This window comes from Labrus mixtus, chromosome 8 (assembly GCF_963584025.1).
Source record: "Labrus mixtus chromosome 8, fLabMix1.1, whole genome shotgun sequence".
In the NCBI taxonomy this organism is placed as follows: domain Eukaryota; kingdom Metazoa; phylum Chordata; class Actinopteri; order Labriformes; family Labridae; genus Labrus; species Labrus mixtus.
In genome coordinates this window covers 22,509,147-22,530,634 of record NC_083619.1, presented here as the reverse complement: position 1 = coordinate 22,530,634, position 21,488 = coordinate 22,509,147, and the positions used below count along the sequence as shown (strand labels likewise).

Here is a 21,488-nt window from a genome sequence, read left to right as displayed (position 1 = left end):
GATAGTTGCTTTATATCAGCGCAAGCTGTAACGGCTCTAAAACCACTCATCTACACAGGGTGTGTTATTTCATTAGACTAGCAATACGTCTAAATAAAAATTCATTTCAGAAGATTCAGAAGATTCATTTTAGTACAGCTCTGCAGGAATGTGGGATTGAGCTGTTTCATTAATAAAACCTCCAAAGAAAACAACGACATCTCAGATATATAGATGAGTAGCTAATAGAAATAAATACATGAACTGAGGGCATATATCCATTAAAGTGATAATTGTTCACATATTGTAAATAAGCATTGTTTAACTTGTCAAATAGAGACATAGTCAGACATGTTTGTAAAACGTATGATTTGGGAGCCGGTAGCCTAGTGGTTAGTGTGCGCGCTCCATGTACGGAGTCTATAGTCCTTCATGCGGGCAGCCTGGGTTCGAATCCGACCTGTTGCTCCTTTCCCGCATGTCATTCCCCACTCTCTCTCTCTCTCTCTCTCTCTCTCTCTCTCCTCTCTCTCTCTGATTTCTGACTCTATCCACTGTCATATCTCTAAAATAAAGTCACAAAAAGCCCCATAAATACATCTTAAAAAGAAAAAAAACTTTGATTAATTAAGTTGTATCGAACCAATAAAACGGGGCAAAAACTATTGAACAATGTTTGATAGACGACAGCATCTTAAATAACTGTATTCATGTTTAAAAACAATAGTGTGTCACATAAAGACAAAATGAGCCACAAACCTACCACCTCGAGTCTTCTGCTGCATTCCTGTTTTTGTCCATCAGTCTTCTGATATGCTGCCTGTTGTATTAAACCAAAAATAAGCCGTGCTATTTTCACCGCATTTCTTAGAAGTAGGGATTTCACGGATTTCACTGAACATTTCCATTTTCTTTGTGTGAAATTGCTTTGTGTATTTACTCTCCCCTGGAAGCTTCTCCAACAGAGAGAAAATAAATTCATCAAATAACGCTTCTTAAATGTTACGTTCGTACATCAAAGCTCCTCTACAATACCATCCAGAAAAAAAAAAAACCCTCTGTGAGGAACAGAGAGCACTCAGAGGAGGGAAAAACACATGTCGATGTGTTGTTAATGTGAAGCGCATAACACTGCTACCCCAGCAGTGTGACTGTTATCATAATGTAGAGGAATTGAAAATGTGTTTGTGCAGAGAAGAAGTGGAGCATGAGTTGGTTGTAATCATAATGAGTGGGAACGAGAGACGGGGGTAAAGGGTTCGATGGGTTCATTATTTTCTGGGCCGGACAATGAAGCGAAAGAGTGAGACAAAAGATGAAATGTGTCGGATTGAATTGAACAAAATAAGAGTTGAATCAGCAAGGCGTTGCTCATTTAACAATCAATCTAGTAGGTCCCATTAGGTTTCATATATTCCCTTTTGTTTTCTGTGAACTGTGTGGTGGGTTAGTCGTTTTTTTAATCCTATTTCTTAACTATGAAGCCTTTAAAGGAACAATCATTTGAATTATCTGTATTTTAAAGTTTCCAGTATTCAGAAAATGACCCCTTTCAATGTGTCACTGCGAGTACAACCCAACATCCCTCCAGGAAAATGTGAGTGTCTGAGCGCTACATCATAATAGCTGCTTTCTACCACCAACAGTCATTCTTTCTCTCCGATCATTAAAAATTCAGGAATAAATCCAAAGAGTGAACTCGTTTGACTTCTCACTCCACATATTCCCCTCTTAGCAACAGCATGTTGAGCCTTTTTCTCCAAGTTATAAGACTTTCAGTGTATTTCTAAAAAATGTGAGCAGGCTGAACAGGGACTTTGAGACCCTCCTCCTCAAATCTTCCTTGAGCAGATTCCTCCACACCAGGGGTTTGGACAGGGGGATTAGCCGACAAGTTCTGTGGAGGTGGGGAGGTGACCGTGAAATGGGAGCATTTGTTGGAGGGAATCAGTGTCATTGAGTCTCTGTGTGTTGGAGTAATTACTCCCACTGTGGCCAAGGGCGGATTGTTAAGAACAATGATTTTGACGGGGGGCAGCATTGACTTCTTTTACCTCAAGACGGATGCACAATTTGTTTCTGAAGTACTGTTGTTTAGAGTCAGTAGCTAAAGGAGATGCACTTGTACTGATATAACTAATATATATTCTGTATTGACACAAACACACTTCTGAACCCTTCCTGAAATAATCAATAGACTTTTTTTCTTCGACTTTGGTCCATACTTTATGAACACAAAATTAATAGAAAGAGCATCTTTATTCTTTCAATATTAAGAAGCACAAATCCTCAAAAGAAATATTGATAATGTATCCTGCAGACATGCAGAGTAAAAAGCATAAAGTGCACAAGACTGAGCTTTTACTCCCACAGAATCTCTCTGAAGTTGATGTCATCTATTGGGGGCCAATTTAAAGATTGATAATGCATCTCAGGGGCTTTATTCGTATTTAATTCACTTAACTCATTTGACTAATCACTGAAAACCGTGTTAATTTATCAAGGGTTACACATTCCCAGTCTGTAGCAGTGTAGAGTATTGAATCACATCGTCCCATCTGTTTACTATGCTGTAATCTCCCTGTTCAGCCCCACCTGCCAGGACGAGTAAGGCTTAGGCCTCCCTGGCACAAGTCTGACCCCCACCTCACTTTGTACCACTCACACACAAAGAAGAGGAGAAGTGTGTAAATCTGACCTTGGATTAATCTGCATTAGATGATGTGTGAGTAGAGGAGACCCAGAGAGGAAGAGATGATGCAGACGAAGAGTGATTGAGTCGTCTTTTAAAAATCTGAGAGCGATTTTCCTCCGTTCAAATACCTCAGGTTACCTCAGGCTAGAAGTCCCTGCTAAGTGCTCACATTGAAAACATTTTCTGTTCTTCTATTGCAGCAGGCTCATCATGTACCTAATTATAGATGATTCAAATATTTGAAAATGAATAGACAGCAATCATAAGTATCTGACTTACTAGAGAAATACTAAACTGGAGTATCCATGTGCACATCCTCTCAACATTTCTAGGCTGAATAAAAAACAACTCAAGAGCAAACCTTAGAAAACTGGCCAGTGCAGTCGCAGCTCTCTATGATTTTACTAGCAAAGGCTTTTTTTTATTAACAAATTTATTCCCTTTTGAGCAGGATATCTTGGCATGTATGAATGTGATTGGGTAATTATGATGTCAAGGGTCACTTTTTCTATTTGTATCCCTCACTTCATTCCTCTTGGTAGACCTACCATTGGATGAAACATTGCTAATCGAGTTTTAAAGGGAGCTGTGATTCCTGTGCAGGTTTAGTTGTAGTGACATAATAGAGAAAGAATTACAATACAGAAGGAATGATTAAATACAGAGTGAGGACTATTGAGGAAGAGTGGCTGTCTCGTCTGCACAAGGTTGTGACAGAGGCGACTTTTTATAAAGAGCAGTGATATAACATCAAGAAGTGATGCAGCTGCTATGAGTCACTCTGTTATATGCTTGTAGTTGGACTTGCCATGCTTTGAACAGTTTTTTAATGCCTTTAATTCAAGTTCATTATTTTTTCTACTTAAGGAAAAAAAAAAGCTTTTTGAATGATGAAGGAAAAAGCATGCAACGATGGCTACTTGACAACTGAAGGAAATGATAAAAGCTTAAACTGTGACATCATAATCAACCCTGGTGTAGCCAAGTATAATAGACAATTTAGAGTTCTTTAACTAAGGTCCAACCCAGGCAGGAATTGAATTGAATCTATCTTTAGAAAAAAAAAACCTATTAAGGCTTAACTTGGTCGTTGTCATGTAAAAGAGATGACTGAATAATGTGCGCAAAAGAACTGGACACTTGATTCTGAATGATCAATAATAAATCGGCTATTCTCATTTTGTGAGTGCAGCAAAGACAAAACGAACTGCCCTTCTCTCTCTCTCTCTCTCTCTCTCTCTCTCTCTCTCTCTCTCTCTGATTTCTGACTCTACCCACTGTCCTGTCTCTAAAATAAAGGCCTTTAAAAAGCTTACTTCCCTGTTGCTTGCTTGTTGCTGTCACAGCTGATGAATAGTAAGGTAGAATCAGAACCAGCCAAAGTGCTTTCATGAAACTTAAATATATCAGTTGTATGAAAGTGCCCTACAAGCTTAAGGCGAAATACAGCAGACATAAGCTAGCTCAGCTCAGGCTGTTGGACACAGTGATACATTTGAGGTCAGAGAATCCTTCAGATAATTGCAAGAGAGTCCTCCTCCTCCTCCTCCTCCTCCTCCTCCTCCTCATCCCTAGTCCCTACTCCCTCAATCCTATTTGAAACTATTTTATCCCCCCTGACCTTGTAGTTTTGCAGCTCAACTCAATTTCCTCCCATGGGAAAAGAGTTTGTTTTAATCGTTTCTTATCATTCTCTGTGGCACAGAACGGCTGACGCTCCCGAGCTTCACTACGGAGGCTGTTATGTTTTTGTGGAGGGGAAAGAATCCGACATCGCTGGCATTGTTGTTAATATTCATGGGCATATTTTTTTTAATATCCCTTTATTTTTTAATTCAAATATATACTTTAACTCCAAAGTAAAATACACATGCTAAATGCTGTGTTTTCATTAGAACCACAACCATTTCAATTAGAAGATATACAAGCAATTATGTCTATTTTTATATTCAGATAATAAAGTAATTAGTAGCAAACCGTTCCAAATTAAATATAATTTCAGCCTCTTCAATGGGAGCATGTTTTAGATCTCTTTTTTCATAGCATTGCAAAGTGATCCAGTACAATGGTAAGTGTCACTGATTGGACAAAATCAGACATGTTGAAGTCAAGGACTGTGGTCTATGAAATATCTGAAAATAGCAAACAACAATAAAAAAGGAAGAAAATAGCTTCATTTGTTCCCAAATTATTTGAATAATCGAGAAAAGGGTCTTCAGATGACGTGATGATGTGAATCAAATTAATTTGAGCACCACACTCTGAATGGCATTTTTTTTTTGTTGATGCACCTTCCAGTTATTCATACAGTTATTGTGAATCTCTGAAGCCGCTGCAGCTGCTCCTGTTGTTTGTCTGTCCAAGTTGAAGTCGACAAAAGTTGACGTTTGTTCTCTAATTTGAGATCAGTGTTCCTTCTAATTTCCTTCTGTTTTCACTCTCTTTAACCAACCAGAAAAACAGACTTCAAGCCAGACCGCTTGAATGCCTCTGTTGTTCTTCTAACTTAGTTGTTTAAATAGCAAAATTTTAACTTATTACTGATGGAGGCTTGTGTGTGTGTGTGTGTGTGTGTGTGTATGTGTGGGGTGAAGGTTCTGTGAGTAAAGCCTGGGTTACGTGTTGTGATGAGAAGCTACTGTCACAGAAATGCGACTAGTGTGACATGTTTCTCCTAAATCCCTCAGAGGAGTGCTGCCAGGATTAACTTTTCTCCATCACAGGCTTTATGGCTCTGCAGAAACCACGCAAAGTCACTGCAGAGTTCTCAGCTTTAAAAGTGATAGAAGGGTGTGGGTGGATGCTCGTTTAAACACACCATATGTATGAAGACTTTTAGGCCTTATATTACAGACTAGAGCTGCAAACAAGGATTCTTTTTCTTATTGATTTATCAGCAGATCTTTTCAGAATTAATTGATTAATCATTTAGTCTGAAGTAGAATTACTTATTGGTTTGTAGGTTGTTTACTTGTGTGTACTGTATTGTCCATATAAACGGATATGCTTGTAAATGACCTCATCTGTATATTTATGAGTTTACCAGGATGTAGCAACCTGGAGGTGAACATGGAGGAAAGACTGAAAGATTTTTGGAGTAATGAGCTTGTGTGCTCATCGCAATTACAGTACAGCTAAAATTACTACTTGTCCAACACAGCAGTCCTAACAGCAAAGACTGATTATGTATTATTACTTATTTTTATAAATGACAAAGCAAAGTGGTGAAATCTTCATTTTCTGAGGTTCTAATTCCTTACTTTTGCTGGCACGATGAGCCTGCAGCAATAGCTGAAGAGAAACACTTGTGAAATAAGTTTGAGATGTTTAAAGCAGAGAGTGAGCGCTTCAAGCAAAGCAGAACATTCTCACATTTAAAGAGCCGTAACCATTACCACATTAAGCATTGTATTTTTCTTTGAATCATGGATTCATTGATCAATCTTTGCAGCTCTATTTGCCAGCAGATTTGCATGTTTCTGAGATAATATGTGAGTGTAACAGATGCAGCAGCGTGTTTATGTCTTCTGCTTCTCGAACAAGCTGTGGTGATGGCTGTGACATGAGGAGCTGGCTCAAGCTCGGTGTCGTCTGTGTGGAGACTTGGCACTTAAAATATCTCATGTGAGCAGCCAAATGAGAGTAAGAGGACCAACCCTCCCCCCCTCCCCCTCCCCCCTGTTGGAGAGACATCGGGCATTCAGCTAGAGACATGCTGTCAATTTGTTTAAAGCTTTCCCATAGCTGACGTTCACCTTGAGCTCATGAATGTGAAGGTGTATTTATACTCTGGTGCTTTATATAGAAGGAATCGATCCACAGCTGTGGGAAGTGACTGCATGGGCTCGAGGGTGAGACCCTGCAGGACAGCAAGAGAGTGTAATGTGCTGCATCATAGTACTGTTTTTAGTTTGTATTTTAGTTGCAATGTTTTAATTTGTAATGGCTTATTTCCAAGTTAATGAAATCAATGCAATAATAGAAAAAGCACAGTTTGAGATGGTTACATTTCCTTTGCACAGTTTTGATGTTAAGTTGTATAATATTTAGTCATTTATGTGCGTTTTTTTATGGGTTATTTGTATTATTACTGTTAACTACATTTTAGATCTGTGGTGGTATTTTTCCTTTCAACAATCCTTGATCTTTACATGAAATCAACAGGGTTCGAATCCCACCTTCTTCTCAATTTCTGCATTTCATTCCCGTCCCTCTCTCCCCCAGACTCTATCCACTGACCTTATCTTTCAAATAAAAGTAAATAAAAATAAGACAAGCCCCCCTCCAAAAAAAAAACCTTAAAGAAAGTCCATAAATGCAAAAGATCTATTTCTAGCTGAATATCCTCCTGTTTAAGTTCAGTTGTAATAAAACTCTTTCAGTGATGACTGTTGATAATAAAAGATGTTATGATGTGAAATACTTCCTGAAAATGTATTTTTTTTCTTTTTTCCCACAGAAACGAGCCAGAGGCCAAGTGCTTCTGGACAAAATTTGTGAGCACCTCAATCTGCTGGAGAGGGACTACTTTGGCATCACACACAGAGATGTAGAGAACCAGAAGGTAAAAGAAGCTTCCATCTATATCATCAGTTTCTATGGCTTTAGCTAAAACAGGAATAGTACATGGGGCCGCTGTGGATCAGTGTATATGTGACATACTGTGTAAAAGTGCTTTGAGTCGTCAGAAGACTAGAAAAGCACTATACAAGCTTAAGTCCATTTCCCATTTACATTTAGAGCAGACTTATGGAAGAGCCTGATCTGTAAATATCACTGAATAGAATTACAACTTTTCAAAAGTCTAGCTTTAAAAGTATCTGTGGACATGGAAATAAAACAAGTTTTGAATTTATCGTCAATCCACTTTAGGAGTATTAGGTTCTTAGTATTCTGCTCACACAGCAGTGATCATAAATGCTTTTTCTTTTTTGCAGAATTGGCTCGACCCGTCCAAGGAGCTGAAGAAGCAGATAAGGAGTAAGTTTAGTAATTTAATAAACACATTGAATCGTTTGATCTGGACAGCAGAGCAAGGTGTGTGCAATCGTAAACTGCTGCTCAGATAATTGAATGTTCTCTCCGTGTCTCAGCTGGTCCCTGGAACTTTGCCTTCAATGTCAAGTTTTATCCTCCAGACCCCTCCCAGCTCTCCGAGGATATCACAAGGTGAGTAAGCAGCTAATTCTGATTGTGTGTAATGTGACTGCTGGCTGGTATTTCTTCTTTAGTAAATATAAATAATCAATTTTTATCAGTCCCTCTTTTGGATAGAGGGACTCTTATGGATTAGTGTAGAACTCAAATGGTTGAAAAGTGTTGTTTTAATAACTAAAAATAGCAGATTTTGGTGGTCATTTTTGTTAAAAACATTTTATTCAATAATGTAAACATGTCTTTTCTACCTCTCTCTTAGGTACTACCTGTGTCTGCAGCTGAGAGACGATGTGGTCTCAGGCCGTCTGCCCTGCTCCTTTGCCACCCACACGGTGCTGGGCTCCTACACAGCGCAGTCTGAACTGGGAGACTACGACCCCGAGGAACTGGGCAGCGACTACATCAGTGAACTGCGCTTTGCACCAAACCAGACCAAAGAGCTCGAAGAGAAGGTCATGGAACTCCACAAGACCTACAAGTTAGTCTCTGCATCATTTACTAAACTCTTTTAATTGTGAGACCAGCTTCAACTTTTAAAACAGTCCTGGACCTGACAAGAAGTTATATGTTATATATATAAATAATGCATACTGGACTAATATTATTGCTTTTTGAGTCTGGTTTCATTAGTTCATCAGTGTCCTTATAACAAAGCAGACAACCTAAATGTATCATCAGATTTAGATGTGAATTATTTTCTAGATAGAACGATTTCTATTAATTTCTTCCTTCCCTGTTAAGAAATCTGACCACTTCAAGTCACCCAGTCAGACTGGGTGAACTTTAACAGGCTGAATATTAATCTGCCCTAAAGACAGCATGTCGCCAGACATTGGATTTGTATTTTCCTATAAATGATTCTTTCTGCCTGTCCTTTGTCTGAGCCCTTTATTCTCCAAGTATTACAATGATTTGTGTGTAATTTGATTTGGTCCAGTGTAGTCTGCTGGATGCAGAGAGGCAATGACAGTGCACGGATTAGAGTCTCTCTAAAGACCATCCATCTAGAAACAGAGGCACTCAAGAAGCTCTGTTACCCTCGAGTTAAAAGCTTCAATAAACAGCCATTTTCCAAAAGCTCTTATGCTGTAAAACTGTGAACTATCCCATTTTTTTATTTTATTGGACCCTACATCTCAAATGTTGGATGTTCACATTGTTAAGAGAACTTCAAGTCTCTCTCTGCTCTGCTCTGTGTTGTTGACCTCGTGTGATCTGTGTGTCCTCTCAGGGGGATGACACCAGCCGAAGCAGAGATGCACTTCCTGGAAAATGCTAAGAAACTGTCCATGTACGGCGTGGACCTCCATCACGCCAAGGTAACCCCCCACTGCAAGCTTTGTAACCCCTCATATTGAAGAAACATACAAGATTGATTGTTTTTACCAACTTAAACTAAATATCTCACACTTATTGTCTAAGGGGAAATTTATCAGTACGCAGTGTCCAATCAAATGGTTTGTTGACATCATCACACCTGGAAATGTAAAGATGCTGCTTTTAAAGTTCCTTGTTTAAAAAAAAGAAACCTTTACACCAAAGTTTTGACTTCTTTCACCCAAGTTAGTGCGGCGAACTATAAAGTAGTTCATGACAAAATCATCTAGAATATCAAAATGTCTTCAGCTAGGATGGATGTCTTTAAAATGAATAAAGTAATCTAGAAATGAAAATGTTTACTCTTAATGTTTTAAATCTCTTTGAAGGGAAAGGTTTTGGGATTGACAATTATTCCAATTCTTACCAAAAGTAAAAAGATGCAATGTGAGCATTCACAGTAAATACAAAAAAGTCAAAAAGGCACGCACATCTGAGAAGGTTGAAGTGCTGGGTGCTGGACCAAAACATTGCTGAGTCTGCACACCAGAAGAAGCTCCAATAATGATGAAGGGCGAGGGCCCGGAACATAAAATTTAATTTACCGGAGCTACGTCCGGTGTGCGGACTCAGTACTTTTTTTCTAGCATTCAAAGTAAACACATCACAACAGTCTCAATTTATTAAAAGTAATTTTTTTGTAACAAAGCAACACTTTTTCACTTGGCATGCAAACAGTTTACTTATCTGACGGGGCCTGTGTAAAACAGCCTCGCTTCTACACCACTGTGATGCAGTTAGATGAAACTCAAGCTATCGGTGGTGCCAATTTAGAGGTGGAAAAACTATATTTCTGAATTTATGTAGAATTCATGAGAAACATGTAGCAAACACAGATATCTGTCTAAAACATGAAGAACAACAGAGACATACAAGAGTTATAGCACATATGCACTCTTTAACTTTTGCTAAGTAATCACAATTCATATTTAGCGATGTTGTGGGACAAGCTTAAATTTAGGTGTGATATTGTCAGATTTTTTTTCCCTTGGACAGAGCCATTTTTTCAGACTCGTCTTTATGCTAAGCTAAACTAACCAATCACTAACTCTAGCTTCTTGTTTTCTTAACTGTACTACATGCCAATGGTGTTGTCAATTTACACAATTCCACCCTTGAAGGCCAAATCAGCTCGTTTCCCAAAATATCCCTTTAACTTGTTCACTTACTAGTGTATAAGAATACCTCCAGGAGGCACTGAAAAGTGTGCACGTTATGTGTTTAATACAAGGAGGATTTGTGTTGTTTCTTTAAGCAAGAGGAGGCCGACACATCTCACTCACGCAGCCAATAGAAACGCTTACCACCACAACACCACCGCTTCAAAAACATCCCGGCTGCTTCAGTTCAACATGCCACTGCTGTCTCGCTGATTGATTCACATGTCACTGCTGCCTCTGTGGATTCATAGGCTGGAGGATGGGATGGGGGAGGTGATGGTGGGGGGGGTCTGGAGCCCAGCCTGAGTTGAATGATTTTCTCGCTGTTACTAATCTCACTGGCCAGATGGGATCAGAACGTATCATCAGGGCGCAGGCGAGCAGAGGGAGAGCTGGATTACAGTGGTAAAACTGCTGTCATCATAGAGGGAAATTACAGCCTACAGTTTTGATATAAATCCGTTATCATAAGCACTTTGAAAGACCAAATTGATACAGATATGAGTGATGGAGGAGGATATTGCCTTCACAGATCCAGATTAGAGGAGACGACAGAGATCAAACTGAGCACAGATCAGTGCTCAGCGTTTGATGTTTTGATACACCAAGAAAAAAAAACATCTGTCTTTTGTCCTTTCTCATTAAATGCAAAGTTGGTAGGGAAGCTCTATGAGTGCTTGGCTCCAGCTGAGGGAGAGGTAAGAGGCTGCAATTCATCTGCTTACCTGCGTGTGTGTGTGTGTGTGTGTGTGTGTGATGAGTTTCTACATGTGCATGGTTACATAAAAAGGTTGTCAATCCAGCAGTTTTTCTTAGGATCCTGCTTTGGACCAGCGCTTCCCTCACTGAAAAACATCATCATTGGTTTCACCCTCTTGTGCTTTGTGCGGTGAAGAGCATAGTTTAGTGCTTCATTCCTCATTTATCAACACTTCTCTGTCGCTGTTGCCATTCAGTCATCCTCGAGTCTTTATTCAACGTCACCACAGCCTGCATAGAGAAGATAAGAGCGCCATATGCCTGATTCCATTCTCCACCTGCCTGCTTTACCCTGTTATTACCAAAAAACTAGACTAGATAAATACCTCTTCCCCCCTGCTGTGCATCTGGCTCCTCAACTTCCCCTATATCCTGTAGATTTTATGTTTTTTGGGACACTAGAAAAAGGGGCCATTTATAATCAGGGGCTTCTTCTCTAAGACTATCAGGATACTGTGATACCAAAGGGAGACATTGTGAAGGAGTTTCATTGAAGTTATTGTTTTGTCTTGGTGTTGTTTTCCAGGACTCCGAGGGTGTGGAGATAATGTTGGGGGTTTGTGCGAGTGGCCTGCTCATCTACAGAGACAGGTTGCGGATCAACAGGTTTGCTTGGCCCAAAATCCTCAAGATCTCCTACAAGAGGAATAACTTCTACATCAAAATCCGACCGGGCGAGGTGAGATTTATGACAGTTGTACAAATTGAAAAACAGCAATATGTATTTACAGGGATGTTCAGAGATGAACTGCCAGGTCAGGGTGTTTTTTATTCAATGTGTACCTGTAGTTACGATGGATCTGTCCCCGGTCCTTTGTGTTACGTTATCAGTTAAGCTCCCATTACAGCTGCTGTCATATTGGCTTCTGTTTCAGGACTGTTCTGCAGGTGCACCGCACTTCTGAAGTGCTGCTTTGGTTAAAAATGGCTCCCTAACTTTCTTAAAATGTTCTGTCCTTATTCTGTTTCAAATTTCCTTACCCAACAGATCCACACTGACATCTCTCCCTTTACTAATATATTATAAAGGAAACACAGTAGAGCTCGTACAAACTGGATTGTTTTTTGCTTACTAGACACTTTACAGCAGTTTTAGAGGAAAATATAAACATTGGATTGGGACAAGTAATCTGGAAATTGTTACATTTCTCATAATGATTTGGGGCGCTGGTGGTGCAGTGGTTAGTGAGCGCATCCCCAGGTACGGAGGCCATAGTCCTCCAATCAATCAATCAATTTTTATTTATATAGCGTCAACTATAAACGGGCAGCCCAGGTTCGAATCCGACCTGTGGCTCCTTTCCCGCATGTCATTCCTCACTCTCTCTCTCTCTCTCCCTGATTTCCTACTCTAAAACAAATCTCGTAATGACATTTAATTAAATTAAAGCATTCATTTAGATGTGAACAACTAGGAAAACTTTTTTGATAGAAATCAAAAATACATAGATGAAACCTGATTTTAAAAAGTGATCCTCTTTAAATATCGTGAATGCGACGTCTGTCTTTTGTCCTCGTTGCAGTTTGAGCAGTTTGAAAGTACAATTGGGTTCAAGCTTCCGAATCATCGCGCCGCCAAAAGGCTCTGGAAGGTCTGTGTCGAGCACCACACCTTCTTCAGGTAAGAAATATAGGATGTTTGACTGTGATAGGACTACGTTTTTGTACCTCAGTCAACAGTCTATTAATGAAAACAGCAAAATGTTTCCCCAATGGAGAAGCCGTGATCTTGTTGATGGTGATTCTGCCAGCAGGGTCACAGTCACAGGCAGTGATTAATGATTCAAACACACACTCACAAATGTGACACTGTTTGATTCTCAAGTCTTTGGAATCCTTTTTATAAATTGATCACAGCCTTGTTGGCATGAAAATACTAATGAACATGTTAGATGATTTTGTTGTGTTAAAGTAGAAACACTGTTTAAGCTGTAAGAAGATGATGTCATATGACAACATGCAAAGTTACTCTGTTCTTCTCCAAGCCAAAAAAAAAAAAAAAAAAGCTCCCCTGAGTTCTTTTGTGAAGTGAGCCAAAACATGAAGCGGTCTCTGTAGACTATTTAAATGAGTTTTTCAAGTCATACAGTGCATATCTTAAACATGTTTTCATTAATGAGAGTTTGTAAATTGTGACAGGCTTGTGTCCCCCGAGGCTCCCCCAAAGAAGTTCCTGAGTCTCGGCTCGAAGTTTCGATACAGCGGCAGAACGCAGGCTCAGACCCGCAGGGCCAGCTCTCAGATCATCAGACCGGCTCCGCTCTTTGAACGCACCTCCAGCAAACGCTACAACATGTCCCGCAGCTTAGATGGAGGTGAGAAGCAGTCGAGGGGTTTTGATTTATGAACGCCCACATGTGCCATCCTAGTCTTAATGTTGCTAATCCAAAAAAACGTTCACCATCATTTATCCAGTTTATTTAAATCCGGTATATTTTTAAACTCCTCTTGGGTCGTTTTGAATTATCCTAATTTTAGAGATGATTGTTCAGCATGTCTCTTCTAGCTAGAGGGAAAACTTTTCTCTGTGAAATATGCTGCTGCTGCTTCTTTTTCATGCATGAGAACGATGTCAGAAAACATTCTTTACTAGTTCAAATTACTTTATTGTTTCTCTAACATTGTGTTCTGCACCTGAAAACCTGAATAGCTAAACTGTCTGGTACAGTTTGTACCAACAATGGCACAATGGGTGTCATAACAACAATGTGCTGTGGCTTGTCCTTGTCTTTTTTGTTTAACGGCTCACATGTGTGCTTGGACTTTAAAGCAGACCACCAGTGTCTATTTAAAGATCCCAGTCCATCACATCCATCTTTGTCTTCCCGTCATCCTCCAGCACCAATCATGGAGAACCATGAGACCCTCATGAAGGACAGCACCGCTGACGGAACAGCCAAAGTCATCACCAAAGGAGACATCATCACCACGGTAACGACAGAGAAGGCAGAGGAAGAGAAGGCGGAGCGGGAGGATGCTCAGACGGATGCTGCAGAGACGCCAGAACCAGCTGTCTCAACACCGCTCAGACATGACACAAAGGTAAACCTCTCTCTGACTGCGCTGAGTTTCATTTGGATTAAGGAACTTTCTTGTGTTTGGTTCAAAGAGAGACTAATGTACTCAAAGTGGTAGATGTCGGTTTTGAGAAGCTGCTTCATTTTTTGAAAGTTCTGTTTTTGAGACTTGAGTTTTCTTTTTTCTTTTTTTTAAATACTTCTTATGGCTGATGAGATTTCCCTGTTGCTTTCAGCTTAACCCACTGCAGTAGACTATGCTGAAGTGCTTCTCATCTTGTGTGCGCTTTACTAATTAGCTTTTCTTTTCTTGTCCTTCCTTTGACCCCACACTATACTTGTGTGTTTGCTCATGCGTATTCGCCCCCTTCCCCTTCGCCTCTCTCCATTTACACACACACACACACACACGTCATCTTTTTGTTGACACATCCCTCCATCAGTGCTCCTCTCGTGTGTACACAACTGACCCCCTCCGCTCCGAGCTCTCACTCCCCTCATCTCCTGTCACGTCCACCAAAGTACGGCGGAGGCGCAGGGAGAGCACGCGTAAACGGGCCTCGTCGGTCAGTCCGGCCAAGAACGGTGACGGTTGCCGCCGGCGGCAAGCCCTCGCCGACCGCAAGGCAGCCCTGCTGGACGAGCAGGCGTTGCTGCTCTTGGCGCGCAAGCAGAGGCTGGAGCAGGGCAAGAGGCGCGGCGGCACGCTCTTCTCCTTCTCCCTGCACCTGCCTGACCTGTCCTCCTTCCTGGACGACGACGGCTACATCACCTTCCCTGATCTGTCAGAGATGCGCTTCCTTCCTGAGTGCGCGCACAACTTCCTGCCCATAAAGTCACCCTCGCTCATCCCGTGCTTCCTCTTCATCTTTTTCTTCCTGCTCTCCACCTCCTTCTCCGTCCCATATGCTCTCACGCTCACCTTCCCCCTGGCGCTGTGTCTCTGCTACCTGGAGCCCAAGGCAGCCTCCCTGACCGCCTCCTTAGCCCATGGCTACACTGACCATGACAGTTCAGAGGAAGAGGAGGTGTGTGTTATGCGTACGCCTGTATGTTTCAGTAGTTCAGAATAACAGTTCATTATGACAGTTAACCCCCTCCCACCTGTCCTGTATCCTGCTCTGCTGTTTCACCAGTCCAGAGCCGACCTGGAGACTGTGTCTGTCCCAGTGTCTGTCAGTGCTCCTACTTTCAGAACCTCATCTCTGCCCGGTCACACTCCTCATCCTGTAGACTCCATCCTCATCATCATCATCATCATCATCATCATCATGAAGATGAACCTGTATGCCTCACTATTTCATATAGATTGTATTTACTTCATCACTGACAGGGGTAGACACAACGATTAAGCACCATCAGGACTTTTTTTTTTACAAACATCAGGCTGAGATTACACTTATTTTTGGTACATTTTTGCAGCCACAACAACAAATTACCGGGACAGATGTACACTACCATGCTGAGGAAAATTGAGGACGTATTATCACATTTGACTGAGCTTGTTTGTTAAAGATTATGACGAACTAGAACACTTATTTATCTTCATTTTAAAAACTAAGGTTTTGGCCTAACCCATCTCAGTATTATCATCCACATCCTTGGCTAAACAGTATAGAACGTGACTGCGACCCGATCAACACCATCTGCATGAAAACGCTTCCATATGTATGTATGCACTCAGAGCCTCTCTGCATCACTTTCTTAGTCAAGCAAAGCAGCGCAAATTAAATTATTCAAATTAAACTTCTGCTTAAAAAGGCTGAAAGCAGCTTTCTGTAACGCCTCATAATTTGACTTGTTTGCCTTAAGTGACGCCCTTTTTGAGTCACAATTGAACAATACGCTGTAATGTAATCCAGGCTGTGTCGCAGAGAGAGACATTTAAATGCATCCTGATCATCATGAGTGTCCACATGCATGAAGAGGAGGGGGAGGGCCTGAAAGTCAGGTAACAAGAGTTGTTGTTGTGGGTTTAACCAGCCACAACACAATCGACTCGTAAAAAAGAAAAAGTGAAATCATTTTGCACCAGGATTTAGCTCTTCCAAATTCAATCAAAACTTAATTTAACACTGAAACGTCAAAGTGACTGACCGAAGGTTGTAACTTCCTCTGAGTCTGTTTTGCTTGCTTACTTTTCATTTGCTTTTATTCTTTCTTTTTTTTTTAAAGTAGTTTCCTGATTATATTTGTAGTGTGGTCTGATAGCGTGAAGCCTAAAGAAAATGCATTTCCATTTGTTCCATGTGTGGTTATGAAGAGTCTTATTTAGAGATGTGAATACATTTTTCAAGAGTTTACAAGTTGGCTTCTTGTCGTTTTTCTTGCTTGCCGCTCGGATGGGTTTTGGTCTGTTTGTGAAAGCAGACTGACAGCGAGCAAACTGACTTTGCCTTTGATGGAGAGATGACGGAGGTTTGTACATCATGGAAAAACATCATAATGAAATCATGAAATACGTTCTGACTGAGCAGAGAAATGAAGAGATGCTGAATCATGGATGCTACCCCTTTTGAAACATTTAATGTTTGTGCACTTTAAATCCTGCATATAATGCATGCGATACATCTTTTTTATGCCCATTACTTCTTTATGTGTCGCCCTTCTTTATCAATATGTCTTCTTTAGCGTGTTTCAATAGAGAGTCTGAGTCTGCTATGACCTCTAGTTTAAAGCATCTGTAGCTCAATGAAATATCTAATTCTGCGTCTTCAGTGGTCTGAAAAACTATCTTTATACATTCTTTATATTCTCAATGTAAAGCTGCATCCACTGCAGGCCCTTTCATATTGAAATAAAAAAAAATGGTCATAGTTAGTTAGAAAAATTAACACTTAAGGCGGAATACAGCTCCCATTTAACATCCTGACTAGTACACCATCGTTTGTTATGTTTTCAGAATTTGGTTTTCATATCCTAAAAATGAACAACTTCTATTGCAGGCTGCTTTTAAAACCTCTCTTGTACTCAGTTATTTTCTGCTGTTACAGCCGTTTGTATCCTCGCACTAAACCCTGACATGATCGTGAACACGTCTCCTCTGTAGATTGTGACCATTAAGCCCACAAACAACGAGGGCTTATGGGAAGTGAAGTTTGCTAAAGGCCTAAAACAAAAACATTTCAAAATGCTTTTTGCAAACAAGAAGTGTGGATTTCTCAGAGATTCTCATCTAAAGTTTAATCGGGGTTATTATATCTATAGTTTAAAATATCAGTGGGATTTAGTTTTCTTTGCTTTGGAACACGACCCAGATGTTCTGTCCTCGCTTCGGCTCTCTGTAATCAGAGATTGTACAGTTATAACATCGTAGCTGTTTATTTTAAGCTACATTATTGTTTGTTAGGTGTTAGTTTCAATTTTGAATATTCAGGATGTGTGTTCAGGGCTTGGGGTTTAAAGAAAAATCAATTTCTGTGACATTATTGAATCCAACCACATTACTTACCTCTTTTATCTGTCTGCTTGCCGCCCCTTGTTTCCCCCTTTTTTCTCTGCGTTCACCTGATTTCTCTGTCTCTTCCTTTAATGACTTCTTCCACTCACACTCTTTGTTCTCTCCTCTCTACTCGCCTTCAGTCGGAAGCGGACGAGGACTCTGAGATGCCGACTCAGGTACACTGGGCTCGCTTCATGGCCCTGCTCAGTGCATCAAACCACCACCATTAGATGCACTGAGCCATTCAAACATCCGCCATCATTCATTCTGTGCCGTCTCACCACCTTTGCTTGCCTGCTCTTGCCTTTTGTGAACACACTCACTATCACAGCACGCACAGCTGACCGACCACTGACTGCACTTCACAGACTGCTGCCCTAAAGCTGTCGCTGCCTCTAAAAGCCATTGAAGCTCATTTCTCGAGTGTTTTTGTTTGCAAATGCAGAAGTTATGTCATATTTCTTTTCTTATTGCTGGAACCAAAGGTCCAAATTTCACAGCTTTTGAGGTTTTTCTTATTTCTTATTATGCTCTTATGTTATTGTTAGCCTTACAGTAAAAGACAAACCCTCCAATTTCTCCTATCCAGAATGAATAAGCATGGCACAGAATCGTTTAACTACAACTCTTCTCCCCTCTTCTGTCTTTGCAGTATAGTTTCATAAGACGAGTAAAAGGGGAAAACGTTTTTATCAAGCATAGTAATCTGATGCTCGAGGTTGGTAAGGAGTCGACGCATGACTTTTGTCTATGCATCAGAGTGGGATTGTTCTGAGGAATTCTAGCCAATAACAGATACGTCTAACATACCAGTAGCTCTGACAGTGTTGGATATGAAACACATTAGAGTGACCTTGGTTTTATCTAACAGATTCTGTGCTGTGAGCATCCAAATTAACTTATTGTGATAAATAAAGCAACTCAAATAAAACTGTGTGTGTGTAGAGGTCTTAACCTCTAGTAAGATTTGGGAGTGTTGTTCCCAACTAAACCTCAAAACTAACACAGAGATTGTGTGCATGAAATCATTTTTCATTGAATGAAGCTGGTCCTAAATGCCTCCAAAGCATTTAAGTACAAGCTGTTACTCTTTAAGTTGCAGCTGCATTGTGACTTCCTTTTGGTTGCTGTTTTTGCCAGCTGTTGCACAGGTAGCCTGCACAGCCTCCTAAATAAACACAAGGAATGCTGGGTATCAAGCAGTCCATTTCTGTACTCAATGGGTGATCTTATTGATGATTACAGAACTGCATTTTACGCCTCCAAACTTTTATTGGAGATTATTTTTTGTATTTTTTGTATTTCTTTTGGGGGGGGGGGGATATGCAAGCTACCGTTGCGTACATTAAGCATGGCCGTCGTTCCCTTCGCTCTGCTCCCGGCCTCACCTCCTTGTGTCATGGTTGACCGGCTACTGTAGGACAACTCGCCCCCGGAAGAGATGGTCAAGCACCAGACAAACATCAGCGAACTGAAGCGCTCCTTCCTGGAGACGGGTAGCAGCGCTCCGGGCCTGACGGAGTGGGAGAAGAGACTCACCTCGTCCCCCGTGCGCTCACCCAGACTGGACGAAGCACCGATGATAGAACCGCTGGACGTAAGCTGCAGTCCACAGACGACTGAATGACGGCGTGTGTGTGTGTGTGTGTGTGTGAGGCATGACATCATCGAGGAGATTTTTGCTTTAACAAAAGGCATCAATCCTAAGAGTATCTGCGTTATGACACGGTGCTTTCATAATGGGGCTAAAGCTGTATATTTTAACTTCAAAATGAGTCTGCTGCAGTATATTTTAACTTCAAAATGGCTCCAGAGCATATTAATAAAGATTATGGACGTCGTTACGAATTAATCTGCAAAGTTAGTGTGCGAGTACGTGTGCCTCTCTTTACCACCGTCACCTTTACAGCTTCAATATATCTCACCAGCAGCAGATTAACATATTCATTTGTCCCGGCAAAGAATGGTGCAATCATTAATCAGTATTACGATTGTTTTGTTCTGTGACATTACGTGCCTGAATTAGGAGCACTTTTTTTTTCTCCCACCTCTGCTGTGTAATGTAATCTGATGAACTCACAAAGGACAAATGAGTGTCTCTAATTGAAGTGTCTGAGGACTCATCACTGACATCGAACAGGTCCGACTGAAGTGAAAAGGAGACGATCCTCTGGAAAAGTTGGAAAACATGTCCTGGTTTTGTGACCGTCTTCATCTGTGTGACATTATGTTGTTTTTCCCTTTTTTCTTCAGACTGAAGGGGAGCAGGCGGCAGGACAAGAGCCAAAGGAGGAGGGGGAAACTAAAGTCACTGAGGTAAACTGCCACAAGTGTTTTTTTTAAAAACATGTAGTTTTGTTAGTGTGGTTTTCTGTTTTGTCTTTTGTGTCCATCCAGCTGCAGACATATCTGACTCCGGCGAAGTTCTTGTGAAGCACTTGTACTACTTGATATGTATCTTTTTTCTTTTTCTTCCTATCTCTTTAAATTTCATCCATTCATGTGATAGAGCAGGTAGCATCAGCATCGTCACTACCTGCCTGGCATAAACAGAGACTGGATCGGTTGAAGGTGTCGAAGCTGTTCGCGCTACGGCAGCCACTAAAGGTTCATGTGGTAGATCAGGTTACATATCTGTAGGACATTTGGGCATAGTTAAGATGACCCACACTTAGCGATTATCCCTTTTTATTTGGGCACTAGAACCTTTTGTCATTTCAAATCACTTTTTATATTTATTTAATCATATTAGATTTAAATATGGGGATTTTCCCCCCAATAAAAGGATATTAGTTATGGGCATGAAGAGGTGAAAACGACACTAGTGCCAGACACCAAACGCTTTACATAAATAAAGCAAAATGGATTATTCAGTCAGGAAAATCAAGCACAAAGAGAAATTCAGGCTCTGCTCATCACCCATTGTTCTGTAAGAGATAATACTATCCTATCAGTGTAGATCAACTTTGTCCTCACCTAGCAGCTTTTTACAAATACTTCTTTGGGTTTGTTTGTGTGTCGTTTCTACATCAATGTTCTCTGAAGCTTATACTCACCGTCTTGGCTGTGTGATGCTCTCTGTCTTAACTTGAACGATGCATGTCCAATAAGCCAAGTGTCTCCCCAGGCGGCAGGATATCTGGTGAAATACATGCTGGAAAGTCTGGTAACAGATTTGGGCACCTCCTCTGGGCCACACGGGATTAGTCTGTCAACCACTATGGACGACGACGTCTTCATGGACGGGACCCTCAGGGAGGTGGAGGAGAAGACCCCCGACTCCCAGGAGGAGGTGTCAGAGAAGTCGACGGGGAAGGTCAGCCCGGGAGCTGTCAGACAGGAAGTGTCCCAGGCCATCAGTGACAAGAAAGGAACACTGATTATTTTGAAGGAGGCGGAGGAGAGAGACGGCGCAGAGGGCATGGAGACGAGTGCTGAGGGTGAAAAGGAGGAGCCTGTACTCCAAGAAGAGGTCAACATTGAAGAGAACGGGACTTCCAAAGAGGAAGAAGACACTTCTGATGCTAAAGAAGCCACAGCAGTTAAAACATCGAATCTAAAGATTGAGATAAAAACTGATGACGTGACTCAGATTAAAGGTATCGACTCGCCTAAAAAGGCCATGGCGTCGTGGATTTCCGAGGAGGTGAAGACGGAGACCTCGAAGATCATCAGTGCTACAGCAGAGGAACTCAAAGAGATGAAGACGTCGCTGCAGAAGCCAGAAATGTTCACTTTCCAGGAGGTCCAGATGGAGCAGTCAATGACCAGCCTGAATCATGTCACAGTCTCTGAGTCTTCAACTACATCTTTAGCAGTGGTACTGTATGAATACTAAAAGAAAAAAAAACACAGCTCTGGCTACCTCCCTCCACATCTCCACCACCTCATTGCCTTCCCTC

The 21,488-nt window shown here is 41.1% G+C and overlaps 1 protein-coding gene across 15 annotated transcripts in view; it reads left to right on the top strand.

Moving 5' to 3' along the window:
* The window catches only part of LOC132979426 (band 4.1-like protein 3), a 54,020-nt gene that overhangs the window by 23,505 nt on the left and 9,027 nt on the right, over nucleotides 1-21,488 (top strand). For 7 of the 15 annotated variants that reach the window (XM_061045222.1, XM_061045216.1, XM_061045217.1 and 4 more), the window contains 16 exons: nucleotides 7,134-7,238; nucleotides 7,612-7,654; nucleotides 7,768-7,843; nucleotides 8,091-8,309; nucleotides 9,063-9,150; nucleotides 11,654-11,806; nucleotides 12,651-12,748; nucleotides 13,267-13,442; nucleotides 13,967-14,169; nucleotides 14,588-15,172; nucleotides 16,515-16,562; nucleotides 17,727-17,762; nucleotides 18,239-18,304; nucleotides 19,007-19,183; nucleotides 19,840-19,902; nucleotides 20,714-21,406. In XM_061045222.1, coding sequence (XP_060901205.1) covers nucleotides 7,134-7,238; nucleotides 7,612-7,654; nucleotides 7,768-7,843; nucleotides 8,091-8,309; nucleotides 9,063-9,150; nucleotides 11,654-11,806; nucleotides 12,651-12,748; nucleotides 13,267-13,442; nucleotides 13,967-14,169; nucleotides 14,588-15,172; nucleotides 16,515-16,562; nucleotides 17,727-17,762; nucleotides 18,239-18,304; nucleotides 19,007-19,183; nucleotides 19,840-19,902; nucleotides 20,714-21,406 — 2,829 coding nt within the window. The remainder of the gene's footprint in view (nucleotides 1-7,133; nucleotides 7,239-7,611; nucleotides 7,655-7,767; nucleotides 7,844-8,090; nucleotides 8,310-9,062; nucleotides 9,151-11,653; nucleotides 11,807-12,650; nucleotides 12,749-13,266; nucleotides 13,443-13,966; nucleotides 14,170-14,587; nucleotides 15,173-16,514; nucleotides 16,563-17,726; nucleotides 17,763-18,238; nucleotides 18,305-19,006; nucleotides 19,184-19,839; nucleotides 19,903-20,713; nucleotides 21,407-21,488) is intronic. The other 8 variants (XM_061045230.1, XM_061045227.1, XM_061045223.1 and 5 more) reach the window with 7 other exon arrangements.